Source organism: Oncorhynchus kisutch, linkage group LG15, assembly GCF_002021735.2.
Source record: "Oncorhynchus kisutch isolate 150728-3 linkage group LG15, Okis_V2, whole genome shotgun sequence".
In the NCBI taxonomy this organism is placed as follows: domain Eukaryota; kingdom Metazoa; phylum Chordata; class Actinopteri; order Salmoniformes; family Salmonidae; genus Oncorhynchus; species Oncorhynchus kisutch.
The window spans coordinates 30,462,285-30,486,409 of record NC_034188.2 but is presented as its reverse complement, the minus strand read 5'-3'; the positions used below and the strand labels follow the sequence as shown (position 1 = coordinate 30,486,409).

The 24,125-nt window shown below is 45.1% G+C and overlaps 1 protein-coding gene across 6 annotated transcripts in view; it reads left to right on the top strand.

Annotated features, from left to right (window-relative positions):
• LOC109905141 (phospholipid-transporting ATPase IG) overlaps positions 1–24,125 on the top strand; it is a 71,289-nt gene that overhangs the window by 6,235 nt on the left and 40,929 nt on the right. For all 6 annotated transcript variants that reach the window (XR_004203021.1, XM_020502348.2, XM_031790080.1 and 3 more), the window contains exons 2-3: positions 7,530–7,649; positions 9,499–9,588. Coding sequence is in view for 5 of the 6 variants with exons in the window: in XM_020502348.2 (XP_020357937.1) it covers positions 7,530–7,649; positions 9,499–9,588 (210 nt within the window). In the remaining variant the exon portion in view is untranslated. The remainder of the gene's footprint in view (positions 1–7,529; positions 7,650–9,498; positions 9,589–24,125) is intronic.

The following is a 24,125-nucleotide window of genomic DNA, read 5'->3' as shown; positions in this document are numbered from 1 at the left end:
GGTTATACTCTTGTTGTAAAGATAAGCAATGTGCTTAATATTAGGAAAGTTGAGAAATAAATATAGTAGGCCTAGCCTATAGAATGCTGATGTTATGCTCTTTTTAGTAGAGGCCATCACTCTGTTTTATCCCGCAATTGCATAGCCTATAGAAATGGGCTCTCATGAAGTGTTTGATTAGATTTTCGACGGCATTTTCATTGCGTGATTAGAGGAACAATAGAGTGCTGAGTACCAGGCAGTTAGCAGCTTTGGTAGGCTACTAATGACCACCAGCAGCAGCATCAGAGCTTGGAGAAGCTTAATTAGTGACTAAACGGTCACATGGAATTTGACTGCCATCATGACTCGTGACCGGCGGTGATACGGTCCCCGCAACAGCCCTAGGTGAGTCACCTTTCCATAGGGTGGTCATATTAGTGTTGTAGGCCAAACCATTCGGATGCTACAGACATCTTTGTGAGAAGCCTGGTCTGACAAACACCGTTGTGGTCTCTGCCACCTTTCACCACAGATGCGGAAGGCTGCCATTTGGCGGATGAGGTGGATTGAGACGCAGCCCATGCAACAACAAAAAAACATCCATCTTAAACAGACAGATTTAGTTTTTTTGTTTATTATGCAAATTCGATTTCCATGGAGCCCTAGATATTGACTCAAGGATTGACTCAATGCATTCACTGTGCTAAAATGCAAAACCAAGACTTGGTGTATTGTAAGCTTTCCCACTTTCACCAACAGTGTGTTTGTCTTTGGTAAGTGGCTATATGTTCCTTGTTCTACGTGCTGTGACACTCTTGGACATGTTTTTGAGGAACAATAAGTCCCATTGCAGACTGGACGACCACAGGCTTTGGTCAGCATTGTTAAAAAAACACTTATGTATTTCCTGTTTTTTTTAAAACATTTGAACATCTTACCACAGTTTTTCTGCAAGTTGTAAACATTTTCACAACCCTCAGCGTGCAGTTTTATCATGACGTGCTCATCTTAGGCGATGCCCGAGGCAGGAGACTGCATTGCTTTTACACAGTGGCACTTGAATTACGCAGCGTCTCATTTGTATTCATACCCTGTATGGACAGTGAATGATGAATAAATCAAGAAAAAGCATTTCTTTAGTATGGACACCTGTTAGGGCCTTCACCTCACAACGCGGACACCTGTTAGGGCCTTCACCTCTCAACGCGGACACCTGTAAGGGCCTTCACCTCTCAACGCGGACACCTGTTAGGGCCTTCACCTCTCAACGCGGACACCTGTTAGGGCCTTCACCTCTCAACGCGGACACCTGTTAGGGCCTTCACCTCTCAACGCGGACACCTGTTAGGGCCTTCACCTCTCAACGCGGACACCTGTTAGGGCCTTCACCTCTCAACGCGGACACCTGTTAGGGCCTTCACCTCTCAACGCGGACACCTGTTAGGGCCTTCACCTCTCAACGCGGACACCTGTTAGGGCCTTCACCTCTCAACGCGGACACCTGTTAGGGCCTTCACCTCTCAACGCGGACACCTGTTAGGGCCTTCACCTCTCAACGCGGACGTCTCTGTTCTTGGAAAAACATTCCCAAAATCGTCACTTAGCACTTCTGTCAATAGCTTGCTTTACTAGCCTACTGTATTCAGCTCCAGATGGATCCCAAAGTAACAAGCTGTCTCCGCCTCCCAAGTGTAATGCAGGCCAGTCCACAGTACACGAATGGTACGGACCACTGTCTGCTACTGGAACAATGGGCCTTTCCCATTCAACAGTAGCTCCTTAGAACTAACCAGTCCTCAATTCAAGTTGCTGTTGTCCTATTAATAAACTATGGTGCTACTCGGCACGGTCTGTGAATGGCAGTCAGGAGCGCTTTGAGAACTACAATGGGTCTTTGTGTGTGAACCAGTGATAGAGGTGCCACCATACTGTCATGATGGTACGATGTCTCTTAAAGTCACGACAGTCTGAACTGTTGGCTAATTTTAGATGTGAAGTTTGAAGTTGACTGCAGTCACTGGTGGGAACCATTGACTACAGCTGGTAGGTTCTGTGACTAGGTGAATGTGAGATTGTAACTGTGTTAATAAGAGCGCAAGAGGCAAGCAGACAAGATGGAGGGAGAGAGGAGAGTGCCAGCACTGCAGTGACTAACAGCATTGGTGTTTTGTATGTGGTCTGTTTTGCGCTCACTGTTAACTAGCAGATTAGCAGTTTTCGCTGTTGGTCATCCTGATTTTCTTGATGAATGTCTGTTGGCATCACATCTGGAGCATTGAAATCGATAAGCTACTTGTGTTCCCAAAATCTATTGTTGACGAACACAGTTCAGTCCGTTTGTGTGCTCTTGGCTGTTTTTGGTTGGTCCCTTGATGTGTGCTCATTGCATCGTTTCCATCTGGTTCCAACTGGGGTTTCCCTGTGTGCTCCTGTGGCTGAGGCCAAGTAAGTATCGTGATAATATCGTATCATGAGGTCCCTGACAATTCACAGCCGCCCCCCCCACCCCCACACAAACAGGCCTACGTGTTTGTTGATATTGCCTGTTGTGTTATCAGTGGAGCTACTGTACTGGAGCTTACGGCTGTCCTCCAGTTCCCCTTTATGGGGAAGTTGGCCCTTTAATCTACTTAATTTTCCTTTCTGCCTGGAGAACTATTTGAAACGGATTCTCTGATTTGAAATAATAACATGGCCCTGCGTTGCTACATTTGCCCTCAGAGTAGTCAAAATCAGGTGTCGTTGACTCTTTGGGGCACGTGCAGGGCGGTCAAAAGCGGGTGTCGTTGGGGCACGTGCAGGGCATGAAGAGGTACTGTAGTCTCCAGTGTCCCCTCTCTCCATGCCCTGCACTTCACACCTCATGAAACCAGTAAGTAGGAGATTTCCTTATGAGGCTCATACAGCAACAAGCTTAGGACTTCATTTTACAAGGGAGGACCAGCTGTAATATGTCTCCTTTTGAATTTCTTCCAACAGACCCACAACTCGCATCCACACTGCTTTGCTCATTTGACTGCAAAATCAGATTCGCCGTGTCCAGGCATGTGGTATGCAAACACAAATTCAGAGATGCCCTCTGTTCCCACAGAATATGCTTTGACCGAGCTGACCTCGACAGCACCTGCAGTCACAGGCATTTATTTTGTTAGCGTACATCATGATATCAGGGCCCACTCTGCCCCGAGCTCCACAAGCCACTTGTCGTGTTCACTCACTCACAGATACCAAGTGACAACAGCCAGTATCCCCTTTGAGATTATGTTCAGGTGCTCATTGCTTCTGCTTCCTCTATTCAGTTGAGCAACCCAGCACCCACCAACCAGCCTTGTCTGTCAATTTCACTTGGAGATTCAGGCCTCGAAAGCAGCAAGCCCCTTTTTTTCTCTGGCCAGTTGATGTATAATTTAAAGTATCTCCTCCAGTGCTAATTATTTTTTTGTGTGAGGGTAACTATGCCTGTATTGTTTTTGTGTATCCGGGTAACTGTGTGCCTGTGTATATTTTTGTGCGAGGGTAACTGTGTGCCTGTGTATTGTTTTTGTGTGTGTTGTCAGTTTGGCTCGAAGAGGGCTTGCCTGCCCCTTCACCTGGACACCCAGGTTGCTGTTGGCTTTGTGGATTGCAGTATGGCTGTGATATGCACCATGCCACTGTTGTCTGCTGGTTCTCCAGGAGTAGCTCATCCCTGTGTGTTTTGCATTGTGCTGGTGGCCGGCTGCCAAGCAGAGATGGGTTTTCAGGAAGGGAGGGGGGAGGGTGTTGCTGCAGATGATGGGGAGGTGTCTTTAGAGAATGTACTGTATTGTACACCTATATTGTAATCGGCATTATAAAGGTGAACAAAATTCCAACCAGACATGATGGGAGCTATTCTAATTTAATTTTGTAATGGTTGCACCATCCTGATGGCACCATCCTGTTGCCAGTTCATGATTTGAGAGAAACCAGAACTCTGTACTCGTCAGTTCCTAGATGTCAGTTCCTAGATGTTTTGCCCGTTCTAGGTCTCGGAAAAGAGACAGGACATGGTGTCGTCAGACTGTGATGTCTTCGTCCTTGGTTTAGCAATGGCTGAATGCAGCATTGTGTTGCCTCCACCTTGAATACCATGCGTTTTCCCTCTCCGTACCAGCCTCTTCCTGTTTAACAATGTGTGCCTAATTTCCTTTAAAGCATAATCTAATAATGTAAAGTTGGGAGCTCTAGTCAATCCTCTAATGCACTGTTTATTTCCCAGCAGTTGGGTCTCGGCTCAATTGAGTGTTCCATGTTTGTTTTATTGATCCGCATCTCTCTGTTGTAGCTAATGCATTTTCATCGAGCAGGAATCCACTGTCAAACTTTGACGTCCTGGCACTTTCTCTATAATTTTGCTTTTGCGGCCTTCCATTATTGGCTTTGAGCTGCCTAGTTTGTCCTTTGACTAAGAGGCAAAGATAATTCCATCAATTTGACTTTTCCCTTACATTAGCCTTTCCTTATATTGCTTGGCCTCGGCTGCACTGTTTTTGGAGATGATTATTGCGGTCACGTAACGGTGCAAAAATGAATTTGGCCCTATGGTCTGACCCTCATTATTTTACACTAACATTCCCTCCTAAATCGATGACCATTCAACACAGCTGTTCTTATCTATTGGACCCCAGGGAGTTTTCATTGGACCTCTTCCTCTTTTTAATATGCAGTTTAATTTAAGGCATGATTTGTATCCTCTGAAGTGTCTTGTGTTTCTGTTGAAAACGGTCCCAAATGTCCGCTTCCATGAAATCTAGTTTGTGGCTGGTTGTTCAATAACTTCTTCATTTGTTTAAAATCCCCAGTAAGTGTTTGCTTACTGTGGCTCTAACCTTGAGGCAGCATTGCAATGTCGTCGCTCTCGCGGTTAATGACTCCCATAGAGAGAGACTGTCTCAGATGAAAAGTAGGGTAGCAATGGGTAATAACTAACCCACAGTGGTCTGAATGGGGAAACGGGTCTACAGTCGAAGCCAAAGGCACTGAGAATATTTGTATTCTCTGCTTCAAGGCTCATTTTTGTAAATTGTTCCTTTATTTGCAGTGTGAAATTTGCATTGTCCAGGGAGGGTAGTTGTGTGTGTGTGTGTGATCACTTAGTTTCTGTGCTGCCTGCTTTTACCTAACGTTCTGTCATTAGGGATGCATTATGTGTTGTCTTGTTCACAGCTTTCTCAATCTCTAATGGTCTTATTATGACGGAAGCAGGCATTTTTGAAGTGTACTTCACTGAGTACCTGGGGAGAAAATGATCCGAGTGGAGGGTCCCTCAGAGGGAGAACGGTTGAGAATAAATAAGATGCACTTCTTTTGGCGGTCCCACTCCGTAGTGTGGGCTACATAAGGTTACGAGACCTATTTTCTGTTTTGAAATAGAAAAACCTGTGTTTTTGTCCTTGGAACTGGTTGTGCTTCCTCTCCCTCACTCTCTCCCTTCATCGCCCTGGCACGCCGCCCTCACTCTCTCCCCTCATCTCCCTGCCACGCCGGTCCATCCGGTCTGTCCGGTTGGAGGAGCGCTATGCTGTGCCTGGTGGGCTGTGCATTAGGTTTGACAGCTACACTGAGGTGTGAACAACGCTTCCTCTCTCTCATGCCTGACGGAGCATTATGCAATCACTTGGCTCTTCCCAGACTGGGAGACAACAGGACTGTCTGCATCTCAATTTCTGCACAGGGAGACATTTTGCCTTTTGAAATCTCACTCCGCCTTTAACGAGAAGCATGTTGTTCCTCATGCATAGCTAATGAGGCACCCTAGACTCAAGTCTGTGCTTTGATCTAAGCTGTCCCCAGTACAGTCGGTGGACACCTCAGTGTCTAGCTTGCTTTTGTTCACACTTCACAGGCACTGTGGCGTTTGGTCCAGATCAGATCAGCTGTCTGTCGGTGGCGTCTCTGACCGACGACTGTCAACGCCACACATGGCCCCAGTGCATTAGGTTTACAGATAATTTAGCTGGAGAACCTTGATAATTCACTTCCTCCGTAATGGCTGTGGTGCTTGTGCTTTTAACCAGGCAGAAGCACCTCATATAGGCTCTGTGGCTTGGGGGGGGGCTGGTGTTGAGTGAAGGTGCATAAGAGAGAGTAGTTCTGAAATCATGGGTTTCCTTTCCAGTTAAGGGATGGGGGGGGGGGGGGGTGTATTAGTGCGTCTTCACTCCCTGTCTCATCTGTTCTCTTGAGGAGAAGGTGGTGCCCAAGACCACTGGAGAGCGAGAGAGGGAGAAAATGGCCTTGATACATTTGATACTCCCACTTGTCAGGATACAGGAAAGATATTGACTCAGTCTATCAGTGTTCTTCTGGAACCTAGAGATGGGCCTCAGCTGTGGGGGAGAAAGTCATCCTTACACTCAAGCTCTTACCCTGTGTGTCACCCAGATTGCCATTTTAAGGAAGATGAAAGAATTGTGCTTTGAGTACAGGCGACCTTGTGCTGGGGGAAACCGGGAGTCTGGTTCTGCCTGCTGACCCTGTCTACCAAGGTCTCCCATCCTTGCTCTGTCTTCTCTCTGGTCATGTGAGAGTTCATAGGGCCTTGGTCAGCTGAGCACAGTGCATTGAAGTGACTTGGCCTTGCCTGCGCTGCCTCCTCAGTCTACATCTGAACAAGCGATAACTGAGCTCATAAATCTGGTGTTAGCAGCCTCTTCTCCCCAGAGGCAGCGCTTTATAACTGACTAATCATCGACTGTCCACCTTGGAGGGAAGAAATGAAACTCATTACTGAACTGGTCCACCCTCCATTTTGGTCCATTGACCCATGTAATACTTTCCTTTGTCCCCCGTGAAACCTTAGCTTGCGTTCAACAGATTTTTTTGGTGCGCCGTTGCTTTTGAAGTTTGCAAAGAGCTTTTTGTAATTATTTTCTGCACCTCCAACTGGATGGTATTATATTATGGTTCATGGCCTTGATTTGAATTTATATTATGGACCTGAAAGACTTAGGACTTCGAAGTTAAAGAAAGGAAAATGGTTTTCCACGACCTGATTTGCGCTGTCGTAGAGGTGAGAGCAGTATCGTTGTTTCACTGATTTTTGCACTGTGGTAGAGGTGAACGGTATCGTTGATTTGTTTCGCTCCCCATGCGTTAATGTGGACTACATCTTCATTTACTGACCTTGGGAGTTATGCACAAGCCATCTTTGCAGTGGACATGAATAACATTTCCCCCCTAGCCGACTAAACTCTGCGTCTATTATGGGCGGACTGGAGCGCCATCGCATAGGTATTTAAAAAATACAGATTTTAGCAACCAAAGAGTAGCCCAAAGTAATACAGAACAATGTCTTAATTTTATGTGACGTCAGAGCTCCAGTCCTCCCACACTAGTCGCCGCTCGTATCGTATAATTTCCCCCAGGGTTTAGTCTGCTGGTTTACGGCATTAGGCTACTGTTTACATTTCTAGTGTCCTGAGGTGTTCCGGTGTTGTCTAAATGTCAGCTAAAGCCATATATTTACACCTTGTATACATGGCTCTGAATGTCTTCTAATTCTGTCTGTTCATCTCTCTCTACAGTTTGGTAGGGACGAGAGGAAGGTAGACAGCAGGACCATCTACGTAGGCCACCGGCCCTGTCCCGCCACCGAAGCTTTAATCCCCCCCAAGTTCTGTGACAACAGGATTGTCTCTTCCAAGGTAAGATATACTGCCATGTTTTACACCGTCGACCTGTGGTCTGCTCAACACCGTAAAACGAGTGGATGTTTGGTACCATGCCTGTATATTTTCATGCTCCTCCCCAATGGAAGGCCACGTTTGCTTGTGGGGCCCATCCTCTGCGCTCTCCACCACTCTGCGCTCTCCACCACTCTGCGCTCTCCACCACTCTGCGCTCTCCACCACTCTGCGCTCTCCACCACTCTGCGCTCTCCACCACTCTGCGCTCTCCACCACTCTGCGCTCTCCACCACTCTGCGCTCTCCACCACTCTGCGCTCTCCACCACTCTGCGCTCTCTACCACTCTGCGCTCTCCACCACTCTGCGCTCTCCACCACTCTGCGCTCTCCACCACTCTGCGCTCTCCACCACTCTGCGCTCTCCCCCACTCTGCGCTTACACAGTGAGTCATCTTGGTGGACGACCCTCTCTCCCTCCACCTCTTGAATTCTAACTGTCCTCTTCTCTAGCACGTTCTCTTTTCCCCTCCCACTGCCTCCCCGCATGCTCGTCTTCCTCCCACTGCCTCCCCGCATGCTCGTCTGCCTCCCCGCATGCTCGTCTGCCTCCCCGCATGCTCGTCTGCCTCCCCGCATGCTCGTCTGCCTCCCCGCATGCTCGTCTGCCTCCCCGCATGCTCGTCTGCCTCCCCAATGGAAGGCCATTATTTGTCTGTCAGGAGAGCTCCGTCTGTGGTGGTAAAATACACTGCTACTATTGATGTACCAGCAGGCAGGGGTGGCGATTCAAGCTGCCCCTTTGGTTCTCTGAGCCCCCCTAAATCTCTCCCCCTGTCAGGGCTAAGGGTGTGGGTCTGAGAAGGAGGGCTGGCTGGGGGTTTAGATTCATGTATATGAGGATGAAGGGGATTTTTATAGTGGTGCAGAGGGTCCCACTGGGAATGGGCCAATCAATGTCTCTCGTCCTCCAGTGTGACCATGTAAACAGTCGTTAATTACCCTGGCTGTGGTGTTTACACTTCTACCATGCACCTGCACCTGCTTCCCATTATCCTGTTCCTTACAACTCCCTCGCAGTTCCTTCTCTCCCTGAAATATCTTCCCTCACTCTCTCCTCCCTCATTCCCCTTCCTCATTCTCTCCTCACTCTCTCCTCCCTCATTCCCCTTCCTCATTCTCTCCTCACTCTCTCCTCCCTCATTCCCCTTCCTCATTCTCTCCTCACTCTCTCCTGCCCTCCCCCCTCACGCTCCTCTTATTACTACTCTCTTCTCTCTGGCAAAATGAAATGGTCCCTTTCTGCTACTGTTTGCATTTCAGCACTCTCTCTCTCTGTCTCCATGCAAATACGTTCCTCTCCACTCCTCTCTCAACAGTGGTGTGTGTCACTGTTTTCCTCCACCTGTATTAGCCTGTTGTGTGGTTTAAGTTCAGTTGTTGGGCTGTCTCGTTCAGCTACTGTGTGGCGTATCCGCAGTCATGCCCACTTAAAAGAAAGAGCGAAAAAAGTAGGATCTGCCTCCAACTTAAGGTAATCGGCTCTCCTTTCAGGGCTGGGCAAATTTTAAGGAGAGACGTCGCTAATTCGAATCATTGGAATATTTGCCCCCCAGGGACTGAGAGGGAAGACTGGCTCCCTGGGTCTCAGGTGGTTCAGAGGGCAGCACCAACTCACTGGGAAAACACACGCACAGAGGATGGAAATGATTTAATATGTCCTCCTAGTCCTCTACTGTAAAGACGTTGAGAAACAGGGATGTCAGAGAACTGTAAAATAGTGGTTTACAGAGACCCAGGATCCAGTGGGTAGGCTTAGATTTTTTTTCTCATAGGATTTCATTGGTGCCTTCTCTCTTTGTCTTTCCAGTACACGGTGTGGAACTTTCTGCCAAAGAATCTGTTTGAGCAGTTCAGAAGAATCGCCAATTTCTACTTCCTCATTATCTTTTTGGTGCAGGTGAGTTGTGTTTATGCGTCTGACTCGTTTGTATGTTGAATATGCGTTAATGTTAAAATAGCTTGTTTGGGTTTTGTAAAGAGAAACAGAAGACCCATACGTGTTCCTGGGAGTCTAATCTTTCAGTGATGGGGTCATAGTATGAAGCTTAGACCGTTCAAAAGATGCAATATTTGTAGGAAGAAAACAGAAACCACTTAGTTTATTGCAACCACATCTAGCGGCTAGCAGAGGTTACTGGCAACCCTGGTTCTGTGAACCAACTCTTCTTTTTTTTCTTTCAGTATCTGTCCCCTAGTTTAAACGCTGCTATAGCTTGTTCTCCATCTTTTGTAATAGTGAGCCAACATGTTTTCAGCACTTTTTTATTTCCCTGATTGATTTTAAAATGACATTTCTCATACTCTTTCGTCTCTCTGCAGCAGGCATGTAGTAAGTAATATGTTTGGAACGTCTCAAATCTCAATCATATCACAGTATTGAATCGCAATACATATAGAATTGTGAGCATCATCATGCATAGCATATCGGCACCGAAGTATGGTGCTATTTCGTTTTGTGAGGTCCCTGGCAATTCCAAGCCCTGTTATGTTAGCCAAACCCAGCCCTGATATGTATTTAATATTTTTATACCAAAAAGTATTTCACACACAGTTGAAGTCGGAAGTTTACCAAGTACATTTAGCCAAGTACATTTAAACTCAGTTTTTCACAGTTCTTGACATTTAATCCTAGTAAAAATTCCCTCTCTTAGGTCAGTTAGGAACACCACTTTATTTTAAGAATGTGAAATGTCAGAATAATAGTAGTGATTTATTTCAGCTTTTATTTCTTTCATCACATTCCCAGTTGGTCAGAAGGTTACATACACTCAATTAGTATTTGGTATTATTGCCTTTTAAATAGTTTAACTTGGGTCAAATGTTTCAGGTAGCCTTCCACAAGCTTCCCACAATAAGTTGGGTGAATGTTGGCCCATTCCTCCTGACAGAGCTGGTGTAACTGAGTCAGGTTTGAAGGCCTCCTTGCTCGCACACAGTTTTTCAGTTCTGCCCACACATTTTCTATAGGATTGAGTTCAGTACTTTAACTTCGTTGTCTTTAGGCCATTTTGCCACAACTTTGGAAGTATGCTTGGGGTCATTGTCCATTTGGAAGACCCATTTGCGACCAAGCTTTAACTTCCTGACTGATGTCTTGAGATGTTGCTTCAATATATCCACATTGTTTTTCTGCCTCATGATGCCATCTATTTTGTGAAGTGCACTAGCCCCTCCTGCAGCAAAGCACCCCCACAACATGATTCTGCCACCCCAGTGCTTCACGGCTGGGATGGTGTTCTTTGGCTTGCAAGCCTCCCCCTTTTTCCTCCAAACATAAAAATTTTCATTATGGCCAAAGTTTTCTATTTTTGTTTCATCAGACCATAGGACATTTCTCCAAAAAGTACGATCTTTGTCCCGGTGTGCAGTTGTAAACCGTAGTCTGGCTTTTTTATGGTGGTTTTGGAGCAATGGCTTCTTCCGTGCTGAGCGGCCTTTCAGGTTATGTTGATATAGGACTGGTTTTACCGTGGATATAGATACTTTTGTACCTGTTTCCTCCAGCATCTCCACAAGGTCCTTTGCTGTTTTTCTGGGATTGATTTGCACTTTTCGCACCAAGTACATTCATCTCTAAGAGACAGAACGCTTCTCCTTCCTGAGCGGTATGACGGCTGCGTGGTCCCATGGTGTTTATACTTGCGTGCTATTGTTTGTACAGATGAATGTGGTACCTTCAGGTGTTTGGAAATTGCTCTCAAGGATGAACCATACTTGTGGAGGTCTACCATTTTTTTCTAAAGTCTTTGCTGATATCTTCTGATTTTCCCATGATTTCAAGCAAAGAGGCACTGAGTTTGAAGGTAGGCCTTGAAATACATCTACACCTCCAATGATTTTAATTAGCCCATAAGAAGCTTCTAAAGCCATGACATAATTTTCCGGAATTTTCCTAGCTGTTTAAAGGCACAAAGTATTCAGACCCCTTGACTTTTTCCACATTTTGTTACGTTACAGCCTTATTTTAAAATGTGTGTGTTACAGCCTTATTTTAAAATGTTTGTGTAATTTTTGTGGGGTATAGCTATGTATTTGTCACTGAATGTGTGTTTGTAGCACGTGTGAAACAGTCAATTTGACTTGCTGTGGTCAGGCCTGTGTGTATTTGCATGTCATTTTTATTTTTTATTTATTTCACCTTTATTTAACCAGGTAGGCTAGTTGAGAACAAGTTCTCATTTGCAACTGCGACCTGGCCAAGATAAAGCATAGCAGTGTGAGCATACAACAAAGAGTTACACATGGAGTAAACAATTAACAAGTCAATAACACAGTAGAAAACGAAGGGGGGGGGTCTATATACAATGTGTGCAAAAGGCATGAGGAGGTAGGCAAATAATTACAATTTTGCAGATTAACACTGGAGTGATAAAAGATCAGATGGTCATGTACAGGTAGAGATATTGGTGTGCAGAAGAGCAGAAAAGTAAATAAATAAAAACAGTACGGGGATGAGGTAGGTGAAAAGGGTGGGCTATTTACCAATAGACTATGTACAGCTGCAGCGATCGGTTAGCTGCTCAGATAGCTGATGTTTGAAGTTGGTGAGGGAGATGAAAGTCTCCAACTTCAGCGATTTTTGCAATTCGTTCCAGTCACAGGCAGCAGAGTACTGGAACGAAAGGCGGCCAAATGAGGTGTTGGCTTTAGGGATGATCAGTGAGATACACCTGCTGGAGCGCGTGCTACGGATGGGTGTTGCCATCGTGACCAGTGTGCTGAGATAAGGCGGAGCTTTACCTAGCATAGACTTGTAGATGACCTGGAGCCAGTGGGTCTGGCGACGAATATGTAGCGAGGGCCAGCCGACTAGAGCATACAAGTCGCAGTGGTGGGTAGTATAAGGTGCTTTAGTGACAAAACGGATGGCACTGTGATAGACTGCATCCAGTTTGCTGAGTAGAGTGTTGGAAGCCATTTTGTAGATGACATCGCCGAAGTCGAGGATCGGTAGGATAGTCAGTTTTACTAGGGTAAGCTTGGCGGCTTGAGTGAAGGAGGCTTTGTTGCGGAATAGAAAGCCGACTCTTGATTTGATTTTCGATTGGAGATGTTTGATATGAGTCTGGAAGGAGAGTTTGCAGTCTAGCCAGACACCTAGGTACTTATAGACGTCCACATATTCTAGGTCGGAACCATCCAGGGTGGTGATGCTAGTCGGGCATGCAGGTGCAGGCAGCGACCGGTTGAAAAGCATGCATTTGGTTTTACTAGCGTTTAAGAGCAGTTGGAGGCCACGGAAGGAGTGTTGTATGGCATTGAAGCTTGTTTGGAGGTTAGATAGCACAGTGTCCAAAGACGGGCCGAAAGTATATAGAATGGTGTCGTCTGCGTAGAGGTGGATCAGGGAATCGCCCGCAGCAAGAGCAACATCATTGATATACACAGAGAAAAGAGTCGGCCCGAGAATTGAACCCTGTGGCACCCCCATAGAGACTGCCAGAGGACCGGACAGCATGCCCTCCGATTTGACACACTGAACTCTGTCTGCAAAGTAATTGGTGAACCAGGCAAGGCAGTCATCCGAAAAACCGAGGCTACTGAGTCTGCCGATAAGAATATGGTGATTGACAGAGTCGAAAGCCTTGGCGAGGTCGATGAAGACGGCTGCACAGTACTGTCTTTTATCGATGGCGGTTATGATGTCGTTTAGTACCTTGAGTGTGGCTGAGGTGCACCCATGACCGGCTCGGAAACCAGATTGCACAGCGGAGAAGGTACGGTGGGATTCGAGATGGTCAGTGACCTGTTTGTTGACTTGGCTTAGATAGGCAGGGCAGGGCAGGATGGATATAGGTCTGTAACAGTTTGGGTCCAGGGTGTCTCCCCCTTTGAAGAGGGGGATGACTGCGGCAGCTTTCCAATCCTTGTGGATCTCAGACGAGATGAAAGAGAGGTTGAACAGGCTGGTAATAGGGGTTGCGACAATGGTGGCAGATAGTTTCAGAAATAGAGGGTCCAGATTGTCAAGCCCAGCTGATTTGTACGGGTCCAGGTTTTGCAGCTCTTTCAGAACATCTGCTATCTGGATTTGGGTAAAGGAGAACCTGGAGAGGCTTGGGCGAGGAGCTGCGGGGGGGGCGGAGCTGTTGGCCGAGGTTGAAGTAGCCAGGCGGAAGGCATGGCCAGCCGTTGAGAAATGCTTATTGAAGTTTTCGATAATCATGGATTTATCAGTGGTGACCGTGTTACCTAGCCTCAGTGCAGTGGGCAGCTGGGAGGAGGTGCTCTTGTTCTCCATGGACTTCACAGTGTCCCAGAACTTTTTGGAGTTGGAGCTACAGGATGCAAACTTCTGCCTGAAGAAGCTGGCCTTAGCTTTCCTGACTGACTGCGTGTATTGGTTCCGGACTTCCCTGAACAGTTGCATATCACGGGGACTATTCGATGCTATTGCAGTCCGCCACAGGATGTTTTTGTGCTGGTCGAGGGCAGTCAGGTCTGGGGTGAACCAAGGGCTGTATCTGTTCTTAGTTCTGCATTTTTTGAACGGAGCATGCTTATCTAAAATGGTGAGGAAGTTACTTTTAAAGAATGACCAGGCATCCTCAACTGACGGGATGAGGTCAATGTCCTTCCAGGATACCCGGGCCAGGTCGATTAGAAAGGCCTGCTCACAGAAGTGTTTTAGGGAGCGTTTGACAGTGATGAGGGGTGGTCGTTTGACTGCGGCTCCGTAGCGGATACAGGCAATGAGGCAGTGATCGCTGAGATCCTGGTTGAAGACAGCGGAGGTGTATTTGGAGGGCCAGTTGGTCAGGATGACGTCTATGAGGGTGCCCTTGTTTAGAGTTAGGGTTGTACCTGGTGGGTTCCTTGATGATTTGTGTGAGATTGAGGGCATCTAGCTTAGATTGTAGGACTGGCGGGGTGTTAAGCATATCCCAGTTTAGGTCACCTAACAGAACAAACTCTGAAGCTAGATGGGGGGCGATCAATTCACAAATGGTGTCCAGGGCACAGCTGGGAGCTGAGGGGGGTCGGTAGCAGGCGGCAACCGTGAGATACTTATTTCTGGAGAGAGTAATTTTCAAAATTAGTAGTTCGAACTGTTTGGGTATGGACCTGGAAAGTATGACATTACTTTGCAGGCCATCTCTGCAGTAAACTGCAACTCCTCCCCCTTTGGCAGTTCTATCTTGACGGAAGATGTTATAGTTGGGTATTGAAATCTCTGAATTTTTGGTGGCCTTCCTGAGCCAGGATTCAGACACAGCAAGGACATCAGGGTTAGCAGAGTGTGCTAAAGCAGTGAGTAAGACAAACTTAGGGAGGAGGCTTCTGATGTTGACATGCATGAAACCAAGGCTTTTTCGAACACAGAAGTCAACAAATGAGGGTGCCTGGGGACATGCAGGGCCTGGGTTTACCTCCACATCACCCGCGGAACAGAGAAGGAGTAGTATGAGGGTGCGGCTAAAGGCTATCAAAACTGGTCGCCTAGAGCATTGGGGACAGAGAATAAGAGGAGCAGGTTTCTGGGCATGGTAGAATATATTCAGGGCATAATGCGCAGACAGGGGTATGGTGGGGTGCGGGTACAGCGGAGGTAAGCCCAGGCACTGGGTGATGATGAGAGAGGTTGTATCTCTGGACATGCTGGTAGTAATGGGTGAGGTCACCGCATGTGTGGGAGGTGGGACAAAGGAGTTATCAGGGGTATGAAGAGTGGAACTAGGGGCTCCATTGTGAACTAAAACAATGATAACTAACCTGAACAACAGTATACAAGGCATATTGACATTTGAGAGAGACATACAGTGAGGCATACAGTAATCACAGGTGTTGAATTGGGAAAGCTAGCTAAAACAGTAGGTGAGACAACAGCTAATCAGCTAGCACAACAACAGCAGGTAAAATGGCGTAGACTATGCAACGGGGCCAACAGATAAAACAAACAAGCAGAATGGAGTACCGTGATTTATGGACAGTCCAGCGTGCATCAGCTATGTAGCCAAGAGATCAGTGTCCAGGGGGCAGCGGTGGATGGGGAAGGGAAGCTGGACTGGCGAGTGTTATCCAGGTTAAAAAAACGAACAATGACTAAATAGCTTGTAGCTAGTTAGCTGGTTAGCTTCTGGAGGTTCTTGAGTGTGTTCTAAAAATAAATAAAAAATAATAGAGATTCCGTATCACATTGGGTGAGGCAGGTTTCCGGAAGGTATAAACAAATTAAAAGTCAAAAGAGATAGAAAGTAAATATGGGTCCGGTGGGCGTTTGGGACGCGGCGATTCAGGCGGTTAGCAGGCCTGTGCTAACAAGCTAACAGTTTGTAGGCCCGGGCTAGACAAGGTAGCAGTTAGCGGACCGGAGCTGGACAAGCTAGCAGTTAGCAGGCCGAATTAGCAAGCAGGGAGATAGCGAGGGCTAGAGAGTTAGCCTTTGGGGGACGTCGCGATGGGGTGAGTCTGTTTATTCCTCTTCATGCGGTGACATCGATAGACCGGTCGTGGGCCCGGGTATTGTAGCTCAGGAGTATGCTACGGTGGTAGCGCAGGCCGGGCTAGCTTCAAGCTAAGTGGGTGGAAACGCTAGCCAGGGGTAATCATCCAGGGTTGCAGTTTAGCTAGATAGCTAGTTGTGAAGATCCAGCGTATTTGGAAGCTTAGGTTTAGCAAAATGTTTTTAAAGGGATAGCTATGTAAAAAACGAAAAATAAACAAAATATAAACAAAATATACAGGGACACGACAGGGGACACGACACGACAGGACGACTTACTGCTACGCCATCTTGGATAATCCCAAGATGTATGTATGCGTTTTGCGAGTTTAACCTATTTATGGCAGTTGTGAAACTGGGTGTGTGTGTGGGTAAGCCTCTCCTCCACTGCTCAGTGGAAAGTGTGAGTGGGCTGAGAGAGTGAGGGCTGAGCCAGAGTCAAAGCACATGTTTATCCGTCGGGTCAGTGCTCACAGCTGAACCACACCATTCCCACCCTGTATGGGGCATCAAACGGATGCATCCGGTTTTCAGGGGAAATGGAAAGAGCCTGAGCAACTTCCGATTTTGTCAGAAGTGAACCTTAACAGAAAGAAAAAGGCAGCTCAGAAGTTTCACCTCTGCTGCGTTAGGTCCCTTTCTCTACCTCTCTTCCACATCTCTTCTATAAGGCCAAAAGATCTGCCCAGCGATGATTTAACAAAAATCTACAATTTCTCTGTCTCCCTCGTCGCTCTCCCTCTAACCCAAGGAGATGGAAACTAACCACCTCTCTCTATAACAACTGTAACCTAAACTAAAGGTCTAAACAGCCTGTCCCCAGTGTAATCTGGCCCAGTGTATTGAGCGTCAGGGAGATTCTTCTGGGAGATGAATAGCTGGATGGATAACATTCTGAGAGGATAAGATCATGGAGTGGCTGGCTGGTATAAATAGAGTAGCCTACCAGTAGTCATCATGCTCGCGTCAGAGAACTAGTCTAGAAACCTCATGGTAGGGCTGTGCGATATCGATTTTATTTCAATGTTATGTTTTTGCACTTTCAAATGCCTGTATCGCAAGAATCAAGGATTTTTTTCCCCCCCTGCCTTTATGAGTGTTTGTCTGCTTGTTCTCATGGTTTTTTAAAATATCTTCAGTGCCTTGTTTACCTTCCCATTTTAAACTAGAGATCAGTATATAATGATGAAGTGCTAATTTCTCCCCCCTAACATTGGGACTCCTTGTACCAAAGGCGGGAAAGCAAGCGACAAGCTTAGGTCCAAAATAAGTCCATAGAAAGGCTTTGTCAAAAGAGTGAAACCTCTCGCTTCGCCGCCTCCTCTCTGTTTACACACACACACACACACCAAACCCTCCCCGTACACAACAACGATAGATCACTTCTTCCTCTCTGACAAGTGGTTTCAACTCGCTATTTGCATTTGAGGTTTTGTCCAACAGAATTGGTCACAGGGACACCGAAACACATTGACAGGATTTTTACTGGAATTGAGAACTTTCTAACAATGTTTCTCAACTTCTCAAGTTACGGCTCCTGAGTGGCACAGCACTTTAAGGCACTGCTTCACAGTGCTTGAGGTGTCCCTTCAGCCCCGGGTTCTCTCACAACCGGCCGTGGCCGTTGAGCGAGACAATTGGCCCAATGTCGTCCGGTTTAGGTGAGGGTTTGGCTGGTCGGGATGTCCTTGTCCCATCACGCTCTGGCGACTCCTTGTGGCGGGCCGGTTGTACGCTGTTTCCTCTGACACATTGGTGCGGTTGGCTTCCGGGTTAAGCGATCAGTGTGTCAAGAAGCAGTGCGGCTTGGCAGGGTCGTGTTTCGGAGGACGTATGGCTCTCGACCTTTGTCTCTTCCGAGTCCGTACGGGAGTTGCAGTGATGGGACACGACTAACTACCAATTGGATATCACGAAAAAGGGGTAAAAGTACCAACAAAAAATGGTACCATCAATGAACATTAATTCTTGTAAATTAAAGGGAAACTTCACCACTACACTCTTTGGGTGTTTTTCCGGTCTCTCTGCTTAATATTGAGTGATGAGGTGTTTCAGACATTATAGACTATAGCTGTAGTTTTTTTTTTTTTTTTCATACCGGGAGACCTCAACCACTGACGTCATTGGTTGATTAAGCCTGTTGTGATTTAAAAATTAACGGAGACGTTTGTAGCTATTATTGTGGCCTTTTGTGTTTCGCCAATTGCACGATCACATGAGTAAATATGGTTGTGTTAGTAAAATAGAGCCGTTGGACTTGTCTCAACGATATTCCTATCTTCCGGGATGTTGCAGGATCTCAAGGCTGACTCATTTTCCCTGGCTTTGTAAGACTACAGCCAGACAGGAGCCATCATTTCTTTCTTCGTCTCACCCTTGAAGGCAGTCTTTTCAAAACAGTGGCGGTACTAGTTTACAGGTTTCACTGGAGCTATGTTAACCCTGCACTGTATCTGAGACTGCTAAATAATTAGCTACAATGGCTGCTTCCGCTTTCCAAGAAGAGCTGGATGGCGAAACCATTGTTTGATGTTCTTTTACGTATAGACCTATGTATTTGAGCCGGAATACACTGAAGACGTGTTGACTGTGAGAGAAATGATTTCCAGACCAGCTGGACCAGGACTCAGGAGGGTAAATAACAAACAACTAAGTTTTTCTGTCGGGAGCTAGCTAACTATAACCTCTCTTTTAACTGAGACAGTGTTGTTCAGCACAGTACAATATGGTGATAGTTTCGGACATAACATGGCATGGTGATGAAAAACCCCCACACGTATTCCCAAACAAATGAAAGAAAAAACAAATGTATATGAATAGCTAGGCTTATGCTATCTAGCTGTGTTTGTTACACTAAAGAAGTACATTTTAGGTATAACGTTATAGCTCTCTAACTAGCTTAGCTAGCCTCAGTGCCTCTCATTATGAGCAAAACTGGCTAAATGTTTTGACTCATATTAGTCTTGGCGCAACTATACCTGTGTTGTAGCTAGCTAGCTAACGTGTGTCTGCGATGTCTCATATTCTACACTATGCTGCTACAGTAGGAATACAGACAGTACACAATGATTGCCCATGAATGTGTAATGTCGTTTGCCTTTTTCTCTCAGACAAAACTGCTTGGATACAAAGAGGTTGAATCTCAAGAGTTATGGGACCTTTCACATATCTCCCCTTGCATCAAAGTGACTCCGAACACTTCACTGCATCATACCCAAGTATTCCCTTTGTAGAACTCTAGTATTTATTATAAGCGTTATTGGCATATTTTTATTCTACTGTATATGTCCATACATTGCCATAACTGTTCCTCCGTACTGCTGTGTAAACTCACCTCGGTCTTCAAAGCAATTAAACGTTGTCTTGAATACAAGCCATGTCTATTTATTTGCTATATTGACAGACTAACCTACTGTTTTATTGAAACATGTTTACTTGGCAACCAATTAGTTTAAATGATACACAAACTCCCTGCATCATTTGTTTTAGCACTAAGATTGAAGCGAGTTTATCCAAATACATTTAATGAATATCACAATGAATTGATCAATAAGTTGAAATCAACACTTTATAGGTTTCTGATAAAGCTGGAATCATTTAGCCACTTGTCAGTACTAGTAAAAAAAAAGTTATTTAAAACACTTGTATACATATGTACGACAGCTAGCAATATCTGGACCACAATGCAGTTGTGAGCATACTTGGCATTCAATATTATACTACAACATCAGTCTAACTGAATATGGATGTTGGTTGAATGTTCTTCATCTGGTGAACTTCTTGTGTTGGGGAATGGCAGCTGGTTTAGCAGGCTTTGGTGATGTTGGGTTTAGGGAACTGTGGCTCTGGCTCCTTGTAGACCACCGTCTGGCCCTTTCTGAACTCCACAGCCAGCTGGACAAGCCTCTTGTCCACTTTCTTCACCACCCACTGTTTCAACCTCTTGGAGAAGATTTCATGGAATGACATGTTGACTGGTCATGAAGATGTGTAACCATACAATGAATTAAAAAGGGTACTGTGGAATGGTGTTTTGTTACACTCTGAGTCAATGGGGCTTTTAGCAAATAGTGTAAAAGTTTGAGCAGCACTTGTCTTGTGGACAGTTTAGTGTTATTGGTGATTTTAGTTTTCTCAACCGGGTAGTCTGTTTTCATTAATACATTTGGCTGTCCTGGCTTGTTTAAAGTCCAATGTTGAGCTTGAGCTTTTTCCAGGCTGAAACCTTTCATCCAATGGGTTTACAGGCTCTGTACTACTGAAGCATATGTCAAGGTCAGCAGCAGCAGCATGGTTAGTCTGTAGGACACGTAGTCAGTGCTTTAGCCAACATTTTACACTTTGCCCCCATCAATACACACTCGAACAACAACTTTGTCCACCCAGCGCCCTCATGGCAATGGATCATGCATACTAACCTTCACACAGAATACTTTTTCCCAACAGACACTAACAATCAACTTGCATCCTAATAACTACAGTAGGTGTAGCCTACTTATAAACACACCAACCATGACCACAAGACAGTGAAAAGGGATAACTAGTCAGTTACACAACCAAAATGTGTCTTCTGCATTTAACCCAACCTTTCTGAATAAGAGAGGTGCAGGTTGCTGCCTTAATTGATGCCCAGGGAGGAGGAGTTGTTGAGGGTTAACTGCTTTGCTCAAGGGCAGATTGACAGATTTTTCCACCGTGCCGGCTCCGGGATTCGAACCAACAACTTTCGACCCTCAGCTCTTAACTGGTAGGCTACCTGCCGCGGACCGTGTGCATGCCTAGCTCCAGTATATATTTTTGCCCGTCATGGAAAGTTTGAATAGATTTCAGGTGACTTACGCTAGTTCCTGGTGCTGAGCTTGATGTTCGTGCCTCTGCAGTTATTGATTAGACTCTAAATAGAACAGTCACGTTGGCATCTGCGGTAACTAGCTAGCCTAACTTTTAGCTAAACGTAACCTAATGAAAACATTAGCTTGAGAAGTTACAAATCACATCGTCAGACAGCAGCTGCCTAATTATAATGAACAATAATATAACACAACCGGCAACAATGTCAAAGATTTAAGTTAAGGCCGTCCCCGACTAAAATAAATCTTGTTTGACCGAAAGTGGTCTGTTCTGTCGACCAATTGATTGGTAGAAATTTGAAACGTGAGTTTTTCAATATACTCACCCATGTATTTTAATAAAATCAACTATATGCTTGGTTGATGCTGTTTGATTTAAATAAGACCATTGACTCAAGAGGGAGCCAAAGATCAAGATAACCAGAAGAGGAGAACCTGCCCTGACCATCCTCCTCCTGGCTTTACCAGATTCTGCTATTACTCTCCTGAAGTTGTCGGCAATTGGCTACACGAGGAGTCTGCGACCTTTCATGTGGAATGCCAATTTATCTGACTATTTCGTGCCAGTTATGGTTTTAAAATGGACATTTTGTGTAACAGTTTCATTTAATTTATGTAAAAGTAGCCTACATAAAGCCAACAAATAAAACATTGCAGCCTGCAGGTAGAACATACCCTGAAAAATAAATATCCTATAAATCACATTGGTTACGCATGGCTTGTCTGCAAATTAACTTCAAACGTATAAAATATTCTGGGCCCCTCAGTTTCCCGGTGCCAGTGAGCGAGCCAGACACGCTGTAGGCTATTTGTCCAAGGGTTAAGAGATCATCAGCCAGACTTATTTTATGTTTCCACTGGATCAGGGCATGACATTTTTCCCATTCACACGGAGTGGTTATCAAAAGGGAGAGAGCTGGAAAGATTTTAAAAATACATTGAACTACTGTCCTCAATGGATGTAAAAATATACTTTGTTTGAGGGGAAGAACATGTTACTTTGAGAAGCTCCAGAACATTATGGTGGTGCGTTAAGCCAATCTGAAATACTATCATATTCTCAAATGGACACATTTTTATATGCCCACATTTGCACACAGACCAAGTAGCCTATAGGCCTACTTCGATCTGTTATCCGGTGCGCATCCTTACTCCACAATGACTGTAGCGCTCCAAACAAAAGACAATGACCTAAATTGACAGTTCATTAATAGAATGAAATAAACTAACTTGTTTATCACAAGTGTAGCATAGATTGTGCGCACTGCAAACTACGTGTCTACTTTGACAATGGTAAATGACTGGAATAATATATTGAATGCATAACCAAACATTGTAGATTAGGAATTAAAGGTAAATGTAGGGTACTGCTGGTGATGTATGTAATGGGGAATTGATATATGCAAACAATTCACACAATGAATGTGCACAAATTGGCCAGAGAGCACATTCTGAAGAGAGATGTGCATTTTGGCCACCCTCCCCTTCTTGGACTGTGCCATCCACGTGACCTCCACAATGGATTACTCTCATCGTCTGCAATGGATTAGTTCACTGAGATGGGCGCAAATCAGACAGGTGTCTCGTGTGCCATAAAGAAATAAATATATATTTGCTGTTGCTCAACCTAAAGAAAATTTTGGGTGACCAACCGTTTATGGCCCAAACAATCAACCAGTCGACTAATTGGGGTCAGCCTTAGTTACAGTTCAAATGAGAATCGGTCCAACTGAAATAAATTAATTAGCACCTAATCTATGGATTTAAAAAAATGCCTTAAAAAATTTGCCTCAATAGTCCCCAGGATCTAGTCACGATATTTCCGTGCATTCAAATTGCATTGATAAAATGCTTGTTGTCCGTAGCTTGTTCCTGCCCATACCATAACCCAACCACCACCATGGGGCACTCCACACAACGCCATTCACGTGTTCTGCATTTGAGGCGAATTGGACGTACTGCCAAATTCTCTAAAATAATGCTTGGCGGGGCTTATGGTAGAGAAAATAATATTAAATTGTCTGGCAACAGCTCTGGGGGACTTTACAGTCAGCATGCCAATTGCACCCTCCCTCAACTTACGACATCTGTGGTATTGTGTTGTGACAAAACAGCACATTTTAGAACGGCCATTTACTGTCCCCATCACAAGGGGCACCTGTGTCCCTGTTGTTTAATCAGCTTCTTGATATGCTACACCTGTCAGGTGGATTGATTTATCTTGGCAAAGGAGAAATGCTCACTAACTGGGATGTAAGCAAATGTATTTTATTTTTTGTGTGGAACATTTCGGGGATTTTTTTTAATTTCAGCTTTTTTTTTAAATTTCAGCTCATGAAACATGGGAACACTTTACATGTTCCATTTATATGTTTGATGTGCTTCGGAATTTCTAGCGAGCATATTCTGAAAACCAGCTAGATTTTGGTTTAGGATAAACAAATGTAGTTTGCTTGCTAGGTAACTTTAGCTACGTTATCTCGGCTTGACTTTTCTGCTGCTTTTCTTCCTCTTTGAAGTGAAGGGGAACATTTTTTGATAGCATCCCTTAACGTTCAACGACATGGCAACCCTATCAGTTGAGACTTCAGTTCCGTTTCTAAATCCTCTGGCTGAAACTACTGGCTAGACTTTTTAATATTTTTCACCTCCACAGGGCGCTCCATGTGCTGAAATCGTTATGCATTTGTGGTTTGCTGATAGGCATGGCAATGTAGCTGCCCATTTCTACCGGTGAGATGCATAAATGCTCGTATTTGCATATAGTGAGGAAATCTCACTATGAACTATATGTTCATAGCTTATTAATGCAAATACAGTGCATTCGTAAATTATTCAGACCCCTTCCCTTTTTCTTCCATTTTGTTACTTTACAGCCTTATTCCAAAATTGATTAAATAAAATTCTACACACAATACCCCATATTGGCAAAGTGAAAATAGGTATTTTAGAATTTTTTGCAAATGTATAAAACAGATATACCTTATTTGCATAAGTATTCAGACCCTTTGCTATGACACTGAAAATTGAGCTCAGGTGCATCCTGTTTCCATGAATCATCCTTGACGCTTCTACAACTTTATTGGAGTCCACCTGTGGTAAATTCCCTTGATTGGACATGATTTGAAAAGCTACACACCT